General features: G+C 51.4%; 7 protein-coding genes across 7 annotated transcripts; 5 read left to right on the top strand and 2 right to left on the bottom strand.

Moving 5' to 3' along the window:
* Window positions 1-1,121: 1,121 nt before the first annotated feature.
* On the top strand, window positions 1,122-4,020 carry optE (small oligopeptide transporter, OPT family; the record flags this gene model as incomplete). Its single annotated transcript, XM_053100574.1, has 12 exons — window positions 1,122-1,391; window positions 1,451-1,684; window positions 1,741-1,887; window positions 1,935-2,133; window positions 2,184-2,698; window positions 2,753-2,974; window positions 3,030-3,083; window positions 3,140-3,221; window positions 3,269-3,385; window positions 3,449-3,633; window positions 3,688-3,738; window positions 3,787-4,020. The coding sequence occupies 12 exons, from the start codon at window positions 1,122-1,124 to the stop codon at window positions 4,018-4,020; spliced, it is 2,310 nt and encodes a 769-aa protein (XP_052955735.1).
* Window positions 4,021-4,471: 451 nt separating this feature from the next.
* On the top strand, window positions 4,472-6,190 carry KD926_007696 (Zn(II)2Cys6 transcription factor; the record flags this gene model as incomplete). Its single annotated transcript, XM_053100573.1, has 1 exon — window positions 4,472-6,190. The coding sequence occupies one exon, from the start codon at window positions 4,472-4,474 to the stop codon at window positions 6,188-6,190; it is 1,719 nt and encodes a 572-aa protein (XP_052955734.1).
* A 647-nt stretch (window positions 6,191-6,837) lies between these two features.
* On the top strand, window positions 6,838-8,869 carry KD926_007695 (uncharacterized protein; the record flags this gene model as incomplete). The annotated part of the gene is made up of 2 exons (XM_053100572.1): window positions 6,838-8,007; window positions 8,069-8,869. The coding sequence occupies 2 exons, from the start codon at window positions 6,838-6,840 to the stop codon at window positions 8,867-8,869; spliced, it is 1,971 nt and encodes a 656-aa protein (XP_052955733.1).
* A 439-nt stretch (window positions 8,870-9,308) lies between these two features.
* KD926_007694 (F-actin-capping protein subunit alpha) lies at window positions 9,309-10,739 on the top strand (the record flags this gene model as incomplete). Its single annotated transcript, XM_053100571.1, has 7 exons — window positions 9,309-9,365; window positions 9,447-9,465; window positions 9,630-9,745; window positions 9,898-9,987; window positions 10,074-10,126; window positions 10,193-10,330; window positions 10,391-10,739. 7 exons carry the CDS (start codon window positions 9,309-9,311, stop codon window positions 10,737-10,739), a joined length of 822 nt encoding a protein of 273 aa, XP_052955732.1.
* A 407-nt stretch (window positions 10,740-11,146) lies between these two features.
* KD926_007693 (SDR family NAD(P)-dependent oxidoreductase) lies at window positions 11,147-12,231 on the bottom strand (the record flags this gene model as incomplete). The annotated part of the gene is made up of 3 exons (XM_053100570.1): window positions 11,147-11,364; window positions 11,445-12,071; window positions 12,156-12,231. The coding sequence occupies 3 exons, from the start codon at window positions 12,229-12,231 to the stop codon at window positions 11,147-11,149; spliced, it is 921 nt and encodes a 306-aa protein (XP_052955731.1).
* A 5,369-nt stretch (window positions 12,232-17,600) lies between these two features.
* Window positions 17,601-18,140, bottom strand: KD926_007691 (uncharacterized protein; the record flags this gene model as incomplete). Its single annotated transcript, XM_053100569.1, has 1 exon — window positions 17,601-18,140. The coding sequence occupies one exon, from the start codon at window positions 18,138-18,140 to the stop codon at window positions 17,601-17,603; it is 540 nt and encodes a 179-aa protein (XP_052955730.1).
* A 2,170-nt stretch (window positions 18,141-20,310) lies between these two features.
* On the top strand, window positions 20,311-22,321 carry KD926_007690 (uncharacterized protein; the record flags this gene model as incomplete). Its single annotated transcript, XM_053100567.1, has 5 exons — window positions 20,311-20,814; window positions 20,869-20,993; window positions 21,048-21,173; window positions 21,220-21,303; window positions 21,349-22,321. The coding sequence occupies 5 exons, from the start codon at window positions 20,311-20,313 to the stop codon at window positions 22,319-22,321; spliced, it is 1,812 nt and encodes a 603-aa protein (XP_052955729.1).
* Between the last annotated feature and the right edge of the window lie 660 nt (window positions 22,322-22,981).

The following is a 22,981-nucleotide window of genomic DNA, read 5'->3' as shown; positions in this document are numbered from 1 at the left end:
TCGATTCCCACTGGACGGTCGCATCGTGATCACGCAAACCGACGTGATCATTTGCTCTGGACTTTTTCATAATTCTCCGTTTATCTTTATCCTCGTGCTGCTTTCCATGTTCCCCGATTTCGGAGTTAAACCGAGATACAACGATGTCTCCACCAAGTCTAGCATGGCACTAACGCTATCTCCTACCATCGATCATGCGCAGTATACCAATTCGCAAAGTACTTACCACCGTCGCATTTAGCCAGAATGCAAGATAATACCAGGTTAGAATTCTTTTCTTGGGGTAGATCATGCTAACATATGCCAAGGAACAGGCAGGCTTGTCGCTTGGACCTTACTTTGTTCCAACGATTTGACCGGGTTGTGTTTGATCTGATTTCTCACTAGTACCCTATAGGTAGAATCCCGATGATGCTGCTCAGTCCTTGATTAGGAAAAACTTTTGAAATTTGCCACTGAAACCCCTTTCTTCCTTTCTCGGTCTTTGAGGAATAGCAATGGAGAATACAACATGATAATTTGACCCAAACCTTGAACATTTAATCGACACCCAGGCAAATGAGGACAATTGGTCCGCAGTATCTTGACACGATTATAACAAACCTAATTCTCAAAGAGCATTAATGGGCTGATTTCAAAAGCTATGACTACCTTTTCCCAGGCCAGTTGGGACGATTCCTCAATCAGCCACGCCAATGCGAATCTTTCCATCTTCTATTCCCTAACCGAGGCTAGCGTGCTTATCCTGGACAAGATTTCGCCGGTGCATGCGCCGGACCGCAGCTTGTCGCTTGGACCTTACCCAACTCCCTTGGTCTGGGGTTTGCTCCACATTCCGGCTTATCGGCCGGTGATCGACCAACATGCTGTCTTTAGTTGCTTATCACTTATCTGGGGGAGGGGCGAATCGTTGGAGACAGAATTTCTCTATCTTCCCCTCTTTCTACATACTAAACGGAATTGGTATACCATTGGGGTAAAGATGGCCGGTGGTATGCTCTATAAAAAGGAGAGATTGCCTCTGTAGCTGTGCGGATATTCAACGGTTCCGATAACTCGATCTTGTCACTATTTCTGTGTTTTGAAAGATCTGCGACGGGTGGTTGTGTCTGTCCGCCGCAATGAGTCAAATCCATTCCCAGAGGCTGCCAAATCCAGACGTGGAGGAATGTCCAGGCGATCCTTTCCTCCAGCATGATGCCACCAAGAAGCCCATGACGGCCGAAGATGCCTTGGAGATTGCCATCGGAGAAAGCCAGAATATCGAGTACACGATTGAGTCTGATAATTCGCCTTACCTGGAAGTTCGCGCCAATGTGCCCAATACAGACGATCCGACGCTGCCGATTAATACATTTCGGATGTGGTTCTTGGGTGTTGTGTTTACGTTGGTATGTTTTCGAGACATAATATGGTCGTGACCTTGGTCACTCACGCAAACAACACTTAGGTCGGTACGGGCGTGAATCAGTTCTTTTCCATGCGTTATCCTAGCGTGACTATTACGTCGCTTGTCGCGCAGCTGATCAGTTATCCTGTTGGCTGCTTCTTTGCCAAGGCGTTGCCGATTATGTCGATTCGGGTCTTTGGGCGGAACATTTCCATCAATCCGGACCATCATTTCAACGTGAAGGAGCATGCCGTGATAACGATCATGTCAAATCTTAGTTTTAACCAGTCTTGGGTACGTCATTCTTGAATCATAGGACAGAAAGGTGCATTATACTAATGACTCAACAGGCTAGTGCTATCATTCAGGCTCAAAAGGTGTATTTGCAGATGGAGACACCCGTAGGCTATCAGATCCTACTGTCATTATCAATGCAGATGTTTGGGCTGGGCCTTGCTGGTTTAGCCTATCGATACATTATTGAGCCACCGCAGATGGTAGGTATCATAGCACATACTGTCAACCTTTACTAATATTCTGTTAGATCTGGCCATCGACCCTCGCCAACGCTGCCTTGTTTCAAACACTACACAGTGGCGCGAATCCTATTGCGGATGGCTGGGGAATCTCTCGCTATCGCTTCTTCTTGTATATCTTTATCGGAAGTTTCTGCTGGTATTGGTTTCCGGGATACATCTTCACAGGCCTGAGTACATTTGCGTTCATTTGCTGGGCTGCGCCAGGTATGAGGATCCATGTCTCATCGAGTGAGCTCCTCTGATCAATCGTACAGATAACAAAGTATTGAACAACTTGTTTGGCATGACCACCGGCCTCGGATATCTTCCGACCACTTTCGACTGGAGCCAGATCGCATACAATACATCCCCCCTCGTGATTCCCTTCTGGGCCCAGGCCAACGTTTTCGCTGGGTGGTTCTGCGTGTATGCCGTGGTGGCCCCGATTCTATATTACACAAACACCTGGTTCACCGCGTATCTTCCATTGACAGGATCAGACGCGTATGACAATACTGGGAGTATTTATGACTCGAGCCGTATCTTAGACGACACGGGTGCGATTGATGAGGCGAAGTATCGAGAATACAGCCCGATTTTCTTGCCCATTACCTTTGCGCTTAGTTATGGCTTGGGGTTTGCTGTGCTGAGCTGCCTGTTGACGCATGTTGTATTGAATCATAGCAAGGATATCTGGAACACGATGAGGGGCCAGAACAAGAAGGATATCCATGCTAGGTTGATTTCTCACTACCCAGACGTGCCGTGGTGGTGGTATGGCATTTTGACGGTCAGAAGAACCTTTTTTATCTCATGATTTGCGGCAAATCGCTGACTTCCTCAGATCATCATCGTCGCTGTGGCGATATTGACGCAGTATGTTTGGCATACTGAACTTCCGTTCTGGGGCGTTTTCATCACCCTGGCCTTGGCTGCTCTTTATGTAATTCCTGTTGGCACGGTATATGCCGTTGCGAACTTGAATAGCAATGTTTTGACCGTGCTTGGGGAGATTGTTTCGGGATATCTCATCAGAGGAAGACCGCTTGTTCTTTTGATTTTCAAGGTATATCCATATCGCTGCTCGAGTGACGGATGTTGCTAACCACTGACTGTGTTAGTTTTATGCTTATACGGGTCTCAGTCAGGCCATGTTCTACGGTGCAGATATGAAGGTAGCGTTCTTGACATCCAATTCCAAGCCTCTGACTGATTTTATCTGCGGCACTAGCTTGGACTGTACATGAAGATCCCACGTCGCACATTATTTGTTGCACAAATAGTTGCCTGTATACTTGGTACCTTGACGCAAAGTAAGCTTCCAATCTATCCTTGATTAGGTATAATATTGACCCTTTAGACGGTGTTTTACTCTGGATGCTCGGGAACGTCGAGGACGTATGTGCAAGCGACCAATCGAACAACTTTACCTGTCCTCAAGGTCGAGTGAACTACAACAGTGCTGTGTTCTGGGGAGGTGAGCTGGGTTCCCCCCCTCCTCAACTTCAACAGCATCCATTTCATGCTAACTCTCATCCAGCCATTGGCCCTGCTCGACTGTATAACATTGGAAAGCGATATTCTGGTCTTCTGCACATGTTCTGGATTGGGGCATCGCTGCCAATCATTACATTTTTCCTTCGCAAGAAGTTTCCTAAGAATCGCTTCCTCGATGCTGTGCATTGGCCCATCTTCTTTGCCGGGACCGGCAACTTACCCCCTGCGGTATACATATCTATCTAATAATCTGCTCGGATCGTTTGACTGACGCATTTACAGACCGGAATCAACTATACTACTGCGTTTGTGGTCAGCTTTATCTTCAACAAGGTAAGTTGGCGACGATGAATTACAAATAGCAGAACTGACAATCGCCAGCTCATCAAAGGCCGCAAGCCCAACTGGTGGGCCAAATACAACTACGTGCTCTCGGCAGCTCTGGATTCCGGCGTGGCAGTGTCTGCCATTGTGATTTTCTTTGCCCTGGTGTTTCCTCAGGTGTCTTTGAGCTGGTGGGGAAACAATGTGAACAGCGGGACGGTCGACAGCAAGGGGACGCCGTGGTTGGTGTTGGGCAAGAATCAGACCTTTGGCGAGAAAAGCTGGTCGTGACAGTGGAGAGTGGAGGCCTTGACACCTCAGGTGGAACTTGACACCTGAGGCAGCCTACTTCCCCGCGGAATTAATGGGCTCTGATTGGCGGAGAGCGTTCAGGCCTGAGGCAGCCACTCCGCCTTTTTCGGCTACTCAACGGCGCCTCCAATCCTTCCATCTTCTGTGCCTCGTCTCAGGTCTGGACCGTTTCTTCTGTCTGCTGGAATTAGCCGATTTTGTATACTTATTTCATTCCATCCTCTCGCTTCGTCGGTGTTCTTATCCGAGGACTTTTGTCAGTCAGCGTTCAATCTCCACTGCGTCTAGACTTTTCAGGCCACATTTGCCACTTATCTTTTCTCGCCTTCATCTGGCTGAGGCTTCTAAGTGTGGTGCTACAACATCTCAAGGATGCTAGCATCCTGATACCATCTCCCTGCCTGGCCATGTAAAGATATTAACCTATCGGATGCCGCGCAAAAAGGCTGCAGACCGCGTGGGTCCGGTCAAGACCCGAAGCCGTAGCGGCTGTAAGGAATGTCGCACGAGTCGTGTCCGCTGCGACACGCAGAAGCCCGTGTGTTCCCGATGCCGTGAAAAAGGATTACCCTGTTCCACGCAGTTGGTGTTGAAATGGGAGTCGGAGTTCGCGAGCCGCGGTTTGGCGTTTGGGAGAGCTGGCGTTTGGAGTAAGTCCAGCCCTGCGGGTGGGAGGACTAAGTCGCCGGATTCGCTGTTTCTTGATGATCGCGAGTGGTGTCCCTTGCCGATGGTCGAGTATTGGGGGTTTGTGAATAGTGGTGTTTCGACGTTTGAACGGCCGGATGAGGTCAATGTTGCGTGTGACGAGCTGAATGCTGTCGTGCTTCGCGGGAGGGATGGGGTTGATTTCCACTCTGCTCGTGAGATGCACGGAAGAAGAGCTATCAGTCTCGTTGGCTCGACGTCCGGATTGCAGAGACTACTAGACCCCATGGCTTCGCTGTCCATGTTCCCTCAGCTGGCTGGGCGGAGCCAAGGACATCTGTTCGACTACTACCTGCAGCAGGTCTGTCCTCGAACCACGGCTAGCTCGAACCTGTCCTCACCATTCGCTTCGGTCCTTCTTCCTTTTTGTCTCTCTGCTTCTCCTGTTCTATTCAAGGCCATTCAAGCCTTGGGTGCATGCCATTGGTCTCGGTTCGATTCGACCTACAGTGTCGTTGGGCTACGGCTGAAGTCTGAGGCTCTAAGAGGTCTCAGCGCCCAACTAGCTAGGGAAGGATCTTTGAGATGCTCCGCAGACCCCGAAGTCCTAGCGATCATGATGATGTTATGTCTCTACGAGATTGTAGATGACTGCGATCAACGCTGGACCGTTCACCTCAAAGGCGCGAAAGAGTTGATTCGCCTGCGGAGACAACAACAGACGGCCCTTTCGAAGACCAATGGCGCCCAAGACCCGGTTTTTGGATTTGCCGAGCTATTCTTCGCTTTCCAAGATGTAATGGGACGTACCGCCTGTGGCGAGGAAGTGCTCTTCGGCAGCGACTATTGGCATGAACATGAGCGCACCATCGATCTCTGGATGGGCTGCAGTCCGGAACTCGTCTCCATCCTCTCGTCGATTACTGAGCTCAGTCGGACAAGACGACAACTTGCCTCGTATTCTGCTCGCTCAGCCTTCTCACATCGCGCAGCGTCTTTAGGTCGCCAACTCGAGACCCTCGTTCAAGAACTTGACAACCCCGAGGACACGATCCTCCACTCCGCCGCCGAACTAAAACGACTCGCTGCCGTGCTCTATCTACATTGTGCCCTGTACGGCGCATCTCCCACCGCCCCATTCGTCACGATCTATGTCCGGAACATCCTCCGTCTTGTTTCAGACCTCCTAGACTCGGGATCCCTCGTGAGCATGACATGGCCCCTTTTCGTTGCGGCCGTGGAACTCAACCCACTACACGATGAAGTGTGGTCTGATTCGGCCGACGGGACCGCGGTCTATGGTCGTCCATTAGTGCTGCGTGCATTAGCGGCAATGGCGGAATCGAGCGTGTCGAATATTGCTCGCACGAGGGCCGTCATTGTCAAGGTGTGGCAGGCTCGGGATGGCGATATGCTAAACCGGTCTCCTGTGGATACGTCGGATTGTAATGATTGGGAGTGGTATATTGCGCCGGTTAGCAGTGCGATGAGCTTGGCTTGATGTGATGATCATGATGTTTTCTTAACTTTCCCGTGTCTCTATTTCCTGGGTTGCTGGTTAGTATAAAGAGGTATATACTGTGTGCAGCTTCAAAGGTATTATTGGCTGGTGATCTTTTCTCCCCGCAACTGTAATTCGATTACAAACAATGACAGACTCTACTGTATACATCAATCTCTATATTCCGGCCTTTGTATTTTCTTTATTATAATATATCTATTGTGGTTACTCTGTATGAAGGTTCAGCCTGAGGCATGTATTAGCTAAGCAGCACGGGCGGGGCGGCAAACGCGTGATTCGCCGGGAGCAGCATCGAGGGACGTCAGAGCTGATCGACGCTCATCCATTGTTATTCGCCTGCTCTTTCTCGCTCTTTCGCTCTCGCTCTCTCCTGAGCTCGAATCAACCACAACAGCACCACTATTGGCATCTCAGATCTCGGTCCTGATCCATTCTTACGCCAAGATTTCCCCGGTCGATCGATTTTTGTCCTCGAGAACCTTCCCTGCTCGCGGATACCACCCCTCCACCTCCAGCATAACCGCCTCCACCGTTGCGTTGGCATAAGGCTTCATTATGCTTTGATTTTGTCCCGACTGCACAGATTGACACGTGTAGAGGAAACACTCGTCTCAGCTAGCAACATTATGACCTCCTCGACTACCTCCTCAACCCTATCGCACAGCCTGCCCGCCCTTCCCTTTGCGAGCAAGCTGAGTGAGCAGCTCTCCCAGCGGCACGAACAGAGTGACTCTGGCGCCGAGACGGAGACTGCAGGCGATAAGAACACCTCATTCGGGCACCCACTGCGTCCGTCGCCGAAGTCACGTTCTCTGTCCGACGCGGCCAAACCCGTTTCCTCGCCCCGATCCAACGCCTCGGATGATAACCGACCGTCCAGCAAAGATGACGCTTCCCTCTCGTCGACTCCGGAAACGCCGCAGCGGCTGTCCATGTATGCGGGGGTTCCCTTGAATCCGACGACGAGCCAGACAAAACCTACCGCCCCTTCTCCCTTGTCGAATCGCACCCCGCTCTCGCCGAAGCTTGATTCCTCCCAGATCTACGGCTCGCCCGGATCGGTGCTCCCTCGGCGGTCTAGGGGCCTGGACTTCTCCAGGGCCTGTACAAATCTTCACCATTCGACTCTGGCCGAGTCTTCGCCTGATTCCTCACCCACGATAGGCGGTCGGGGGATGAACATTCCCCCCCGCCGCGGCTCGATCGGATCGACGTCCGCCCCGTTCTCGACATCCGGACCAGCGGAAAAGACAACTATCTCGAGCTCGGTGTCGAGTGTAAATATGATGGAATCGGATACCAGCAGCAGCGAGGAGGACGATGAGTCGATGGAAAAAGATGATCTCATGATCACCAGTACCCCGCAGGCCAACAAGTTCGCCGGAGGCCCGAGTCCCTTTGCCGGTGGCAATGTTCCCAGTCCCGGTAATGACTGGATGGGCGGATATTCACAGGCAGCTGCCAGTCTGATGAGTTTTCAGCGGGCTCGCTTCCGCAAGGGTCGCAGCAGACATAGTTCTAGCAGTGCTAGTGGGAACAGTTCCAAACCGAGTCCTAGTCCGCATTCGCCGCCCGTGATGAAAAGCATCGAGAATCAGAGCGGGGGATATTTTGCCGCAAAGGCTGGGGTCGGTGCTCGCCGCGAGAGCTTGAGTCTGGGAACTCGGGACCTGCGGTTGTCCGACCTGAGCGATGACGAGAGTCGCACCCGAGGCCATAGTCCGAGTACGCCTAGTACAGAGGGTGGACCGTTTGGTGTGATTCGGCGTGCTGTGACGCGTCGGGGTAGTCTTCTGGTATGTGAAAGGTTCTTCTCTATGACCGGTGATATTCACTGTTGCTAACGTTCCCCGCCAGCCCAAAACCAAGACGTTTGCTCGCATCCGAGCCGCTCTTATGGAAGAGACCGCTCCTATCGATAGCGAGGCGAAGCGTGAGTCGGAGGTGATCCGTCAAGTTCGTGAGAGTGAGCCCGAGATTCCTCAAAAATCGCCCAGCTTGGATGCTTTCGCGTCCGGCAACCCCTTCCAGCCAGCCGAACCGTTCCGAAGCGCTGGGGACACGCCGGTCAAGATGGGTACTTCTGCTCCAGACGAGCCCAGCTTCAGTGAGGAGGCGCACCGGAATTCCGCCGGCCAAGAGTTTTGGAACTCGTTCGACGAACGATACCGAACGCCCCCACCGCCGCTACGCCGGCCCGGCACGTCCATCTCGGAGGACGATCAGGCCATGGATATCACACCGTCGACGGCAGTGCGGTCTTCGGGTGCCGAGTTCGCAAAGCCGGGCGAGCGACCCAGCTCACGGTCCTCGACGCCTTTTGTACCTCATTCCGGCACCATCACCGAGTTCAAAAGAAAACGGCAACGCGAGGATGATTTCGATACCAACCTGTTCAAACGAAGGGCTGTGTCTCCCAGCATGAGTGTCCAGAGTAGCCCAATTATGCCCAATTCACCCGTGGTAAAGGAAACTGGGTCCAATATCTGGGGTCCGCCGCCCAAGTCGAATCTTGGGTCCCTCTTCCCCGACTGTCCACCTGAGACCCCTGGCCGCCCAAGCTCCAAGCATACGAACCAGACGGGGACGCTGAAGCGGGTGGGATTGCAGGGGATGACGGAGACCAATGATGGACTCATGAACATGAGTATCGAGTGAAGAGTGCCATGCGAGCCGGACTCGTGCAGCCTGCGAGGCTGGTAGATTGTGAATAGTATTCTTTAGCGTGGGGTTGGACTGGATATTCTTACTATATGGCGTTGTTGATTCGGGTTGAACAGATCGTTGGTTTATATTTAGGTGGATTTACCGCTCCTTAATAGTAATAGATTTAGTATTTATCATCATCATTCATCTTGTACTCATGGTGATTAGTTATTAGTTTATATAGTCGCAATGCCTGTTGATGGATGGCGATGCACGTGCATCGGCGCTTACGGCGCTAAAGCTCCGACTGTTGACTGGGGAAGCCGACCAGCTTGTCTCAGGAGCTTGTCTTCTCTCCTTGCCAGCCAGTCCTCATTTCTTCCAATCTTATCTTCTCGACTCCTTACATTTACTCCGTGCTCCCTGTTTCCTCCGTTCCGCCTCCCTCCCGATGGCTTCCACCGCTGACATCGCATCTTCGTTCATCGAGGGTGCCCCGCCCGGCGAGGTACGCTGCACCAGACCGCATGCACCACATTACCGTATTCTATTTGAAACCCCACTGACTGTCTTCTTGATATACATTTAGCTCGCCGATGTCGTTGCCGGTATGGTCGACCCTTCTATTGCCTTGTTTCTGCCTCATGGGTCGAAACCCCGCGTTCGCGATATCGCCCGCCCGCCCGCATCCCCTTGCTTCTCGCCTTCGGCCTTGATCATTGCGTTGGTTTCACCGGAACGAACGAAATTTCTAATTGATTTGGGGAAATAGATGTCAAGACGCTCACTTCCGACGGCGATGCCCTTATCTCTTCCCTTGCGCCGGCCTTTGAACGATACAATGAGAAGCAGCTCGCGACGGTGAAGTTGCCGGGTGCGAGTCAGGAGGTGCGATTCCCGATGTCCTACCTATGTGGATATATATGCGATGCTTTGTTTTGTTGTGTGGCTGGTTAGCTCATTACATTACATGGCTACGCTATTTGGCTGAGGGGTGGTAATGGGGATAGATGGATGTGCTGACGCCGTGATATGCATAGGTCCTTGTTAGTGAGTTCAACAAGCTAGAAGAGAATCGGTACTTCGACATTGGGAGCTCGACGTCGTTTGAGGTGGATCATGTTACACAGGTGAGTAGATTATGGGAGAGGGAACTTGGAAGTTGGAGTGAGATAGATAGTGGGGGAAAGTGCTGATTCGAACGATTGAATTACAGGAAGCGTCCGCGGCGCAATCGTATGTTTTGGAGTCTCAGAATGCGGATTTCATGTGAGTTTCTCCCCTCTCTTATTTACTATCAAGTTGGTTTTGAAGGGTGAAAGCTAACAGATCCAGTAAATCCCTTCTCAAGTCGCTGGCCGCACACGCCGTTGAGCACTACCCGCGCAGCTCGTACGGTGTGTATCCGATTGAAAACGACAGCGCCGTGGCGATCGTGCTGGTTGCGAATCGCTACTCGCCGAACAACTTCTGGTAGCCCGCCCCAGTTGAATCTCTTCAAAAGTCAAACAGTACTAACAATCAAACCAAAAGGAACGGTCGCTTCCGCGCCATCTACACCGTCCCCGTCGCCGAATCCACCACCGTGAGCGGCAAGATCCATGTCGACGTGCACTACTACGAGGACGGCAACGTCGCGCTGAACACCACCAAGCCGATTAACCTGTCCGTGTCGTCGCTTTCCGCCGAGAGCATCATCTCGCGCATCGCCGCCGCCGAGCGCGACTACCAGGAGGAATTGAACCGGGCGTTTGTGCAGATGGCCGAGGGCGCGTTCAAGGGACTGCGACGACAGCTGCCCATCACGAGACAGAAGGTCGAGTGGGAGAAGGTGGGTGGTTATCGGTTGGGACAGGATATTTCGGGTGGAAAGGGACGGTAAGAGCCAGTTGAGTTGGCTTTGTATGTATAGGAACTGGTGGTTCGTAGTGAGCCCAATGATTGGTTGGTGATGGGGGATTACTTAGATTCTACTGAACATTGTTTTAGCTTTTTTTCATTTTGATTCCACGCAGTGCTACTTTTACTTTGTGGTTGATGTTGACCCATACCAGACACTCTACGTTGTTTCTTGGGTCGACGCAGTCTGGGTGATTGATTCTTTTGCCGTCCGATGAGGTGAGCTTTTAAGTAGGGTTCTCCCTCTCTATCGGACGTATGTGCTATATCCACTGCAAGCATATCGCCAGATAGCCCTATACAACAAGCACTGCACTGCCGAACCCTTGACCAAATTGACACATCTCTAACCACCCCCTCCCTCTCAACCAAAGCACAAATCCCCAGCATCTAATAAGTCCCCGTCATAACGGACAATCTTCCCCCGTCCGTCAACAGAATCGACCCATTCGAATAACTCCCAGCGCGACTCGCCAGGTACAAAATCGCCCCAGCCATCTCCTCGTCCCCGCCGAACCGGCGCGCAGGTATGAATCGCGGATCCTCGAATGCCTCTTCTTCGGGTTTGCGGTTCCCGATCAGCGAGGATGCTAGCTCGGATGGGTAGACTTCAATACGTCAGCTCTCTCACTCCTCAAGTCAAGAAAGATAACCATGTAGAATGGAAAACAAAGAGAATGAGACTCACCCCCCGGCGCAATAGCATTCACGCGAATCCCAAACCTCGCCAGCTGCGTACTAGCATGTTTGGCAATCTGCATCACCGCCACCTTACTTGTCAAATACGGGGGCGACGACGACCAATGCCGACTAAACGCCGAAACGCTTGTCGTGAATATGACCTGGCTCTGAACTGTCGGGACAGGAGCATGGGCCGATCCAAACACCGGTCCTCCAAAGCCGCCCTCCTGGGCCTTCTTATTACCTGCATCCAAGAGTTCCAAGAACGCTGTCATGGTAAAGAACGCCGCCGTGACGTTCACATGCAACGTATCTGTCATGTCCTGCGGATCGAACCCCGTGAACAACGTATCACGTAACTCGGACACCGTTGTTGACGGGGCCGGGTTGAATCGTACGACGGGGCCGATTGTGCCGGAGTTTGCGATCACGAGGTTCACGTAGCCGGTTTCGAGGTTTATTTTGTCTACTGCGTCTTGGAGATCGGTTTTTGAGGTCACGTCTGCTCGTATCGGGGTGATTATGTTCGGGTAGGAGGCCGCGGCTGTCTCGAGGACTTCTTTGCGGCGGCCGAGGATGTATACTTTCTTTGCACCGTTGGCGGCGAGGGCACGGGACATTGTGAGTCCGATTCCTGAATTGGAGTGGGTTACTATCTGTTTTTATTTCTCGCCTTGTGTGTGCTTGTGTATCGTTGGGATGAGTTGGGTATACGAACCGCTGCCTCCGCCGGTGATGACGGCTACGATACCATCAACGCGGAAGATGGAGGATGAGTCAATTGCGGAGGACATTTTAGCAAAGCAAGATTGTTTGGTTATTGGAAGGAGACTGGGTTCCTAAGAGAGTTGTTGTTTGAATGATGACTCCAGGCATTGGTTCCTGTAGCTAGACCAGCATATTTACATCTCGTCAAACCGGTAAAGAATGTTCATGGGCAAGGAGGAAGTCAATATTATCGGGTTGGTAGTCAGATTTATAACACATGTATTCTCCGTATAGACATATGTGATAGATACCTGTCTTACATTTTGTTCATCGCTCAAGGAATTGACTCTTATGGTGTGATGGGCTGTCGGCCGCAACTCCCGACGGGCGGCCGACGCTAAGAAATGCCCGACGGCGATAGTATCGAATTCAGGGATTCGGTGCATTTGTCATCGACACAAAGTATGGAATGAATGTGAATTTCCAGATGGCAAACCTGTTTCAGCTTCGATTATAAATGCATTCGAGATTGGTCTCAGATAGTAGTATCTCGCTCATATGAATCTTATGATGCTCGGAGTGATCAACTTCTGGTTTTGAATAACTATTCCTGATTTCCGATATAACATATCAGGCAGGTATTGAACGGATTTCGATGGTTGTTGCTTAATGCAGGTTTGCATTATGCACTTTGAATACCTGGATTTCGATGTTTCCTAAGACCCCCTACCTAGTTATACATGCTCAGCGATATAGGACAATCACCGCATGTCTGTAGTGGCTGAGCAGCAGCTCTTTCCTATGCATCGAGCTGAACTCTCCGAGCGCTCGGCAAGACAGTTGTTTCGTTGTATGCATCTATAACTAGATATAAACCACTCGGCATTTAAGGGAAACCGTTGAATAACTTAGGTACATTATCGATTGGAATGTCGCCAAAGAGTCGATTATTTCCCAGGAAGTCATGAATTGAATAAGATAGGCACTTTTCTTTATTGGGAGAGAGAGAATACTGGCAGATGGACGCCATAATTAGTCGGAGTTTACCTCCGGGGTTATGCCCACGAAGATGGTCGGTTCAGGAAGAAGTTTACATATTCACTGGCCAACATTAGTTATTACAACTAGGATTCTAGACTGACATTTCATAGAGTACAACAAAGCACAGTTTTAACTAGATTTAGGTAGATCCCCGGTCCAGTCCTAGCCAGCATACCGAGTCAATTTAGATGATATCGTTTAACTCCGATGCAAGGGGCTCGAGCGCCGTGAGTCTACCGTAATCTCGATTAAAATCAACTAAGACCAAAACCAAATCGCCATCAAATTAAAAGGAAATTAGACTGGCGTTGGCACGGAAATCCCCCGACGCGGTCCTACCGCCCCGGATTATCAATCTGTCCCCGTCAATTCTTCTCCGTCCTTCCCCTCGTCAATCCCCTCACGAAGACACGCCATACTCTTATTTTTATAATATTCATATATTTATAACATTTATCTGCATATATTTATATAGAGAAATAGAGAAGCAATGTCTCTAATATACAAACCCTCCAAACTCACCCAATTCGCCAATTTCACGCGCACCTCCGCCGGCCTCGAGAAAACTCTCCGTCTGATTCAAGCTGTCGCGCAGATCGCTGCAGAGGTGACCATTGACCGGACGGTCGCAAGGCGATGGGGTGCTGCGAAGGGACAGTTGGCGTTGAGTACGTATTCAACATCACTGGTCCACTATTGTCTCGTTTCAATTGGGTGAGATTTTTGCAGAATGTGCTAATTAATTATGACGAATTTAAGCCCGTCGCTTCTTTCGCTTCTTCAACTTCATCGACTGCTTTGATCGCGTGACGAGTCTGCTGGGAGGGAATGGCTCGAACGAAGGCATTCTGACGTTGCTGATTGAGCTGGCGCGGTGGACTTGTCTGGGGGGATATTTTTTGTTGGAAGATTTGACGATCGTATGGCCCCCTCTATCCTTTCTTTCTTTTATTTTCTGCTCCGGATTAGGTGCACTTTGCATCTTAGACCGACAAGGTCTATTCATGAATCAATTGATTCATGGGATGTCATGGATGCTCATGTCATTGCTCGTGCTAACATATACCACTTTAGCTCCACGCAATGAACATCCACTCCTCAACATGGACATGGAATCGCTCTGTACTGGAAGAAGCCTACAAACTATGGTTCTACGCGCTGTCGCTGTCAATCGTAGGCGCCGTGTGGAGTTTGCTTTTCGTCGCGGGAACTACCACCTCCTCCCCCACAAAAGGTGGTAAGAAAGGCGGCAAGAAAGGTGCAGGAAAGACAGGAACAGGGAACAAGGCGTTGCGCAGAACTCTCCTTAAACGGATTGTCGTGGATGGTTGCGATCTGCTGATTCCTGGGGTGTTTCTGGGGTGGGTGCAGGTGGGAGATGCGACGGTCGGGGCGGGAATGGTGATTAGTACGCTTGTTGCTGGGGGGGATATTTGGGGGAGGGTGAATGTTTAAGGATGGATAAAGTCTAGAGGATTACTTTGTATAGATATAGAGGTACAGAGATTTAGAAGTCAAGGACACCCGATTGAGAGAAATCCAAACAGAGAAGCCCGTGATCGGGCAACCCCTGTGACATCACCGGTCGGAGACATCCCGAGCCTTGTGATTTCCATGCGATCAACACTTCAGCTGAACTGAGTCCAACTCTTCCGATTCTACTACAATGGCAGACCCACGTGTGTGTCATGAACACCCCTTTTTTCTAGATTCCCCTCGTCGTCCGAGTCATGGTCTATGGCCGCCAGCGCAGCCACGGGTGCACTCTCTGCCGGAGGCGTAAAATCAAAGTGCGTCGTAGCTAATCGCTTCTCGCCCCCTGTCTCTCCCATTGTCTCTATTCCCGGCTAAATTGACGCCAGTGCGACGAGTGCAAACCATCCTGTCGCAATTGCGAATCTTACGGCAAACCATGTCCCGGCTACACGCGCTCTTCGTTCCCGATTATCTTCCGGAATGAGAATCGTTGCGTTGAGGCGTTAGTGCGGAAATCGCGCAGGAAGTCGCCGTTGAAACATGAGCCAGGGGCTGGCGATGCTGATGCTGATGCTGCGGCGGCGTCGACATCCTTGTCTCCGGACGACCGGGATGCAAATGCACATGCAGATGCAGACGGATATGCAGGTTCCCGATCCCCGATCACGAGCCCTGCGCGCAGTCCGCTGGTTCGATGGCAGAAGAAGTATATGCGGCAACCCGTGCCGAGGTATCTGGATACGCCGTGGGAGGTGCAGAGTCATTGTTTCTTTATGGAGCAGTATACCATGCCGCCCGAGGTGGATGGGAGTCCTGGACCGTTGGACTCGGTGCCGTTGTTGTATTCGCTGTGTCGGGAACAAGCTTTCGGTCAGAGTGAGAACCAAGGGGATGGCGCAGGGAATGCCCCGTTATCATGTCTTCAAGCGGCCCTCGACGCTGCTGCGTTCGGGGCTTTCGCGAATAAAGCCCGACTGCCGGGTTTAGCCCTCCAGGCGAGACGGAGATATGGGCAGGCTCTGCGAGAATTGAATCGTGCGCTGGGGAGCGTCGACGACGCGATCAAGACCGAGACGTTCGGCGCCATCGTCATGTTGATTATCTTTGAGGATATCAATAACAAGCGGGATCGACTGCTGAGCACGCATATCACGGGGATCCAGTATTTGTTGAAACTGCGCGGCTTGAAACAATTACATGATCCGGCTACGAGATCGTTGTTCCATTTCGCCTTTACCCAGATGGTATGTCTCTCCCCTCTCTCTTTTATATACCATTCAAGATAGAGAGTGCCAGTTTACATCAACCAGACAATCCAATTCCTCGGCTTCAACGATCCCCAGAAAATCGACCTCGACTGGCTCCTTATCCTCTTCACCATCCCGCATCCAATCTACAACATGATGGCCGGGGTATCGCGGATCGGAAAATACTGCGCCACGGCCACACAGACGCTCTTGGCGCCTTCTTTGCCGCGAGAAACTCTGACCTCTCTACTGGAGACAGGCGAGCGGTTAGACCTCGAGTTCAACCAGTGGTATAGGAATGAATGGCTACCGCAGCGCATCCCCTCCCCTGCGGGAAACTCATTGCTCGTATACCCGGACACCACAGCCGCAGGGGTCTGGAATTACTATCGTGGCGCGCGAATCGTCTTACAGCGGTGTCTACTCGAGGTTCATAAACGGCTGGATCCTTTTTATAAGACCTCCCCATCCTCCCGATTGCCTGATCAAGATGTTCATCTCGGCACCCCCGAGGATGTGATTAGAGAAATGGTATTAGACATTTGCGACACGATCCCCTTTGCGCTGGGAGATGTGGATTATATGGGTCGTGCGACAAGGAGTCGTGGACGGCAGGGGACGGGGTTGAAGGCTATTCAGGAATTTGCGCTCTTGTGGCCGATTTGGAGCATTACGCAGTGTGAACAGGTGACGTGCCAGCAGAAGAGTCTTGCTCGAGAGACGCTGTGGCGATTGGGGTTGTCGAATGGGATTAAGCTGGGTTTGGGGCTGGCTGATGAGAGGACAGTGTTGGGGATCAATCCTTCATAAAGCATGATTTTCTGGATGCCTTGTGGACTGGAGGGTTGATTGTACAGACTTCATGATCCAGGATAGAGAATTGCGGGATTCTATACACACCCGTATACGAATATTAGAATGAATGAATTAATGAATTAATGAAAGAAATCTGGGCATAGCTGAAATTTACTAGACTCTTAACTACTATAATCGTTGATTCCACATGCAAGATAACTACAAGAATGGTACACTGGGCTCCATGGATGTGCTTATCATGAACCCCCACGGCATCCTCTACACATCGCATTTCACTAGCACTGATGATGCACGGAGTCTCTCCGCATCTGTCTGCTTCACATGCACAGTGGACAGTTCCTTCCATCTCTCCGGTATTAGAGGATATATTATCTCGGACGTACGGATCCACGAGGCTGGCTTTTCCTGAGGTGTTTTGTAATCATCACATGTCTAGAAGATATACGGGTAGGATACAGGAGCGAAGGGGATAATCTGCTCTCAATCAAAAATATTCATATCTGGTTAAGGATTCTCCCGGGGAGGGGGTGTTCTGCAGTGAGTGTTGCATGATTTGAAGTAGTCCGCAGTATGGGCGGGAGAGGGAGGAGATAAAGAGTGGGGTGGCCGGGCCAGCGGAGGGGAAGAATAATATCGATCTATGACTGATGCCCAAGGGGGTTGACTTTCTTGATAACTCCTTCTTTTCATTCATTGTTTACACGATATGATGCAAATAGGACAAAGCATTCTAGTCTATACACAATGTATTGTACGTCTGTCTACATCTATTTCTATCACTATGCACCATATACACCCCGATCTACACCCACCATGCATCCATCCGTAACAGAAACGCTCAATTCCAAATCACCAACACGTAGAAAACAGCCCAATTAAACCCTCTCCCCCGCATCTCTCTCATCCAACAACTCCCGAATATGCTCATTCAACCAGTACCCCTTCAACTGGTCCCTCGACATCTCCTTCGCCCCCTTAATGTACCCCCGACAGCTCTCCGCCCCGCACTTACACTCAAACGCCTGGTCCATATCCCACTCGCTACTGGGATAGAAGAAGGTCAGCGGATCGCCGACCTTCAAGTCCCGGTCCGCGACCACCCGCACTTCCATCTTCCCCATGTCGAAGTCCAGTGTCGGCGCGCACGAGTGGTTGCAGTACACCAGGTCCGAGTTCAGCTCGATGTGGCTGTCGCGGCCGGTCTGCACGGACGTGTACGCTTTGTGCGAGGACGTCGTGCCTGTGATGGACGTGAAGACGGACCCGGCTGGCAGGGCGATCTGCGAGATGGCGCCGGAGGCGAAGGGTTTGGAGGAGCGATGGACGTGCAGTTTGTTGGGGTGCGTGGGAGGGGTTTCTTTGGGGGTTGTATTGGTGGTGGTAGTGGGAGGGTCTTCGAGAGCAATGGGAGGCATGGTTGTTACTTGTATAGAGAGAGAGGATTGGAGAAGTCGGAGAGGTCAATCGATGAAGCAATTGGTATTGATAAGTGGCAGTGAATTTGACCTGCGGAAGTAAACAAGAGAGACGGAAGAGACGGACGGGGAACCAAGAATTGAGAGAGTTTCGGACTCAAAATCGAGGAGACAAGACAGACAGAGGTCCAGCAGATCCCATTTAAGCTACTTTCAGACCTCTGAGCTCTCCCCCGCCATGGTGGGGTCTGGCAGTCTGGAATGCGCAGCAAAATGCCTCATCGTCCGCTGAACCTCGGTAGAATTGACAGTGAGGCCTGAGGATGTAGGCAGCGATGACCGCATGCGGACGGGCCGTGCGCCGCTTTACGCTGGCACGGCACGTGTCAGTGTGGCCTGAGGGATCGGGCAGCATTCGGAGAAAGGTCCTTCCAGTCCGCTAAGAGTTAACTGCCTGATGATTCAGGCATTAACAACAACCAGAATAGACTCAAACTTGGTCGGGTCCATCCATCCTCCCACTAACTTTATTATCGGCGTTGAGCGGGCCAAAAGCCAATTCGCCTGGATTTTGAGTTTGCTTTCGTCTTGAGAATGGAGTTGAGACCGGCTGCTCCCTAAATTTGCGGGGATGAAGAAATGGCCTTATTGACTTTTGACTTCTTGTGCCTGTTCTGAATCGGTTCCTGCAGTGTCCCTTGCAGGATGCTCATCGCCCATCGTCCTACCTATCCGAGCTCTGTCCGGTCGCACGATATTCGCACGATCCGATTTAGCACCCGTCGATCGATCCCTCTCTCGTAAGCCGTCCTGGCTCGATAACTTCGCCTTTGTAGGCAAGATGCTCTGCCCTACCTTGATTAGGCCGGGTAGCCCTGGCTGGGCAGTTCCCATTTCCAGGGCCTGCCACGCCGCCATTGCCAACAGTCGCAGAGCTATCGATCGGACGGGAATTGAGCTCTGTGGAGTCATGACTTGCATCCTGGCATTTCTTTGTTCTCCCGCGGTAACTGTTATTCATGGCGTGGGTACTGCTCCTGGTAGGTGGTACCCTTATCCACACATGATTCCACAGGACCACGCGAAAGAAAAAAATCGCACCCCTTCCCAAGTACCACCCTGGCGGTGCACTGTTAGAGTGAAAACGTTATGTGCCGTTTGGATGGTGGATTCGGAGAATTTGCGATGCAGGTACGCATGTAAGGCCTTGCTGTGACTTGCTGGTCACTATCCTCGGTCGCGTCGGATCGTGCTGTCGCTACGGCGTAGTCCGGATTGAACTTGCAGATGGCACATGTCAGACGGCTTACTCTACGCTCTCGCTTATGCTGGGGAGTCAGGGCCCTCATGAATTACAATGGACCAGTTAATTTCTGGACATTCCTCGGAAATTGCATCTGACTGGCGTTTGTGTGGACTGTGGACTGTGGCCGCCTGGCCGACACTAACATTCGGAATATGAGCGACTCACGGGCTTGAATTGGCAAAGGTGACGAAAGATAAGAATCCATCGGGGGCACCTCGGAGACCATGCTAGATTTTTCAGCTCGCCATAGATCGCGTGGTTCCAGCAGAACCATCCCGAATTTCTAGATAGGGTAGTAGCCATGCCACACGGTGATCCGTCCTTTGGCTTCAGATCCTGGTATGATGCTTCCTACTCAGACCCGAAAATCACAGCCCGTGGCATCGGCTGGCAAGGTTTACTAGCACGGTCCACCTTACCACGTTCAGCGCCGCCGATCCCTGATCATGAATCGATAGTTTACGATGATCGAGATTACTTGCCGAGAGAGATTTCTAATTGCCTGCCCGCTTGCCTCGCTTCGGTATGGCCGACCCACCGTCCGACGGGTCTTCGCCGCGACTATGGATGTTTATGATTTCTTTGCTTCGTCCAGATCTACACGGGAAATTGGCAAATGTGCTGGCCGGGCAGTTTTTGCGTGCGTTAGTATTAAGTGGGCTTCTGGCACCCCAAACCGCCGCCGTCGCGCTGTCAGCTTGTTCTTTTTTTTTGGGTCCTTTTTCACTGGCCGTTTTTTTCTTTTTTTTTTCTTAAATGGCTCGGAGTCGTCCTTCCTTAAGTTGACTTGACCGTTTTTATCCAACTTTACTCACTCTCATTTAATTCTGTGCCACCGTCGGGTCGCAGAAACAACGAGTCACCATGGGGTCCGAACTCGGCATCACCCCCGACTCGAAGCCCCAGGCTGTCTACACCCCTGTGGCCATCTGGTGGGCTGCTTGGGCAGCTATCTGGACCGTCGCCGTCTCGCTAGGCATGGCCTATCTCATCGTCAATCGTGACTCGCCTGTTCTCCGAATCCGAGGTATCGGTCTTTCCTTATCTGCTATCGTCTTATTACATCTATACTGGGGCTGCTGCCAGTTTGGCGTCATGATCGGGCCCCTGATGCCCGGTGACGTCCAGTTCTGGGTTATGGGCACTTATCTTCCTGCCGGCATTGGGTTGTTTCACGCCGCGAACAGTCGTTTCCTGCATGTGGCCAAATTGCAGAAGAAGTATGCCGACCATGACAGTCGGCAGAGTGTTGATTCTCCTCCGGAGTTGGAGAAGGGCAAGGGAAAGAAGGGATTGCTGGGAAAGTTTTACAGCCTCGACTATACCACTCGGTCGTTGATTGTTGTTGGAATTTCGGTGTTTGTGCAGGTAGGGATTGGATATTGATTTTTGGACTTGACTCCCAGCTGACAATCTCTTTAGATATTCCTTCTTGTCTTGATGTATATTATCTCTCGCAAGTGGCACGCGTCTTGGGGAATTCCGGGTACCGAGGTTCACGGGACTCCGATGGAGCAGTCCACTGAGCAGGGTCGAGGATGGGAGTGGTAAGGACCCTTGGTGCTAAGCCTTTGTATACGGATTAAAATTAACCTGTTCAGGTGGCCGAGTGTGGTTTACCAGTTTGTTTGGGCCTGGGTTTTGGCCCCCTACCTTCTTTGGAAGTCTCGCCACATCCACGATACCCAGGGCTGGCGAGTCCAAACGATCGGATGCTGTCTCTCCAGGTGAGAACAATGCCTGACTTATTCCAACTTCTTCTAACCTGTCCAGTCTCCACGCTACTCCCATGTGGCTCATCGGTCTCTACGTCGACGGTATGGCACCAGTCAACGCGGTTTGGATTCCTCCGCAATGGTATGTATCCGCACTCCGTCGCAAAACCCCCACTAACGTCCGCAGGATCTGTCTGTCCATCGTCTTCATCGAAATCTTCACCGTCTTCCTCCCCTGCTGGGAGGTTCTGCGACACCAATCCCTTCGCAAAGAAACCCTCGACGCCATCGCACAATGGGAGGCTAAGACCAAAGGCACCGGCTCCGAGGCCAAATCCCTCAGCTCCATCTCTACTGTGGTCGACTCGATGCTGTCCGGCTGGAAATCCTCCCACGGCTCCGTCTCGACGGCCTCCAGCAACCGCGACAGTATCCTGACCATGGGCGCGCTTGAATACGTGCTGTCGCGCAACCCGACGCCCCTGCAACAATTCTCCGCCCTTCACGACTTTTCCGGCGAGAACATTGCCTTCCTCACCAGCGTCGCCGAATGGAAGGGCTCCCTCCCTAAACCCTCCCCTCCGGCGTCAAACAAGAACGGCACCCTCGACTACCTCACCCCATTCGATTCCTCTCCCGCCGGTCAGGACAAGGACAAAGAACTCGTCCACGAGCGATTCAACCGCGCCCTACATATCTACGCCAAATTCATCAGCGTCCACCACGCCGAATTTCCCGTGAACATTTCGTCCCAGGATCTGCGTAAACTCGACGCCATCTTCGAGGAGCCCGCCCGTATCATGTACGGCGAGCACCAGCAAAAAGTCGACCCCGCGACGCCCTTCGGCCCGCCTCCGGGCTTCGGGTCCTTCGAGCCACCACCATCCCCGACGGCGACTGAATCCTCGCAGAAGGCCTTCCGCTGCTCGGTCTCAATCATCGGCGATCGTGTCCAGTATTGGGGCGATGTGCCGGATAAGTTCGATGCGACCGTCTTTGACGCCGCGGAGGACAGTATCAAGTATCTGGTACTGACGAATACGTGGCCCAAGTTCATCAAGAGTCGACGTGAGTCGGCGGGTTCGTCGCAGACTGCTGCGTCGAGGGACCCGGACGTCGAGCTTGGGGATATGGGTGCGATGCGAGAGGAGGATCGGTAGATGAGACTGATCCTGGGCGTAGATCCGGTCACTATTTCACTCTTTTTGTCTTTTCTTTTCTACTTTCCTTTTTCTTCTAATTGTGACCGGATCGGATCTTATTGGATGCGCTGTAATGTGCTTGGATGGCTCACTGTTTTCTTGGTTTCGTTTATACCCATATGATGTATCTAAGATAATGTCTTATTTTTCTGAGGATTTTGAGGATGAGAATGGATTATGTTATTGAATCCCTTCTTGCCTTGAAATTCACCTTGTTCTGGTATCTTCCTTTCTACACGTATTAATTCAGATGCACCCAGGACGGTGCTATCCGTCTTTCCCCTTGCATTCTCGCCCTGATCATAGTTCTGACGCGGTTAGATTTGGCCCCGAGATGGATCATTAGGCTTATAGCCAAGATCCTTTCTAAATGAAGTAAATAAGACACGCTCTATAATCTACATCTGGATGAATATTCCGAGCCATACATCGTTTTATTTATCAGTCTACCTATCCTATCCAAAAGCATGTCTAAATGAGCGTATCTAACATCCCCATTCTCCGATCAATTATCAAATTACCGCTCATCACCCACACTAAAACAAAAACAAAAACAGGTCTAAAGGAGTGTAAACAGATAACTATCCTCCGCATAGTCTCATCAATTAGCAAATTACC

Source organism: Aspergillus affinis, assembly GCF_023601865.1.
Source record: "Aspergillus affinis strain CMG 70 chromosome Unknown NODE_47_length_219368_cov_88_841667, whole genome shotgun sequence".
Lineage (NCBI taxonomy): Eukaryota > Fungi > Ascomycota > Eurotiomycetes > Eurotiales > Aspergillaceae > Aspergillus > Aspergillus affinis.
Note: the sequence above shows the minus strand (reverse complement) of the source record. Positions and strands in the feature narration are given on the sequence as shown.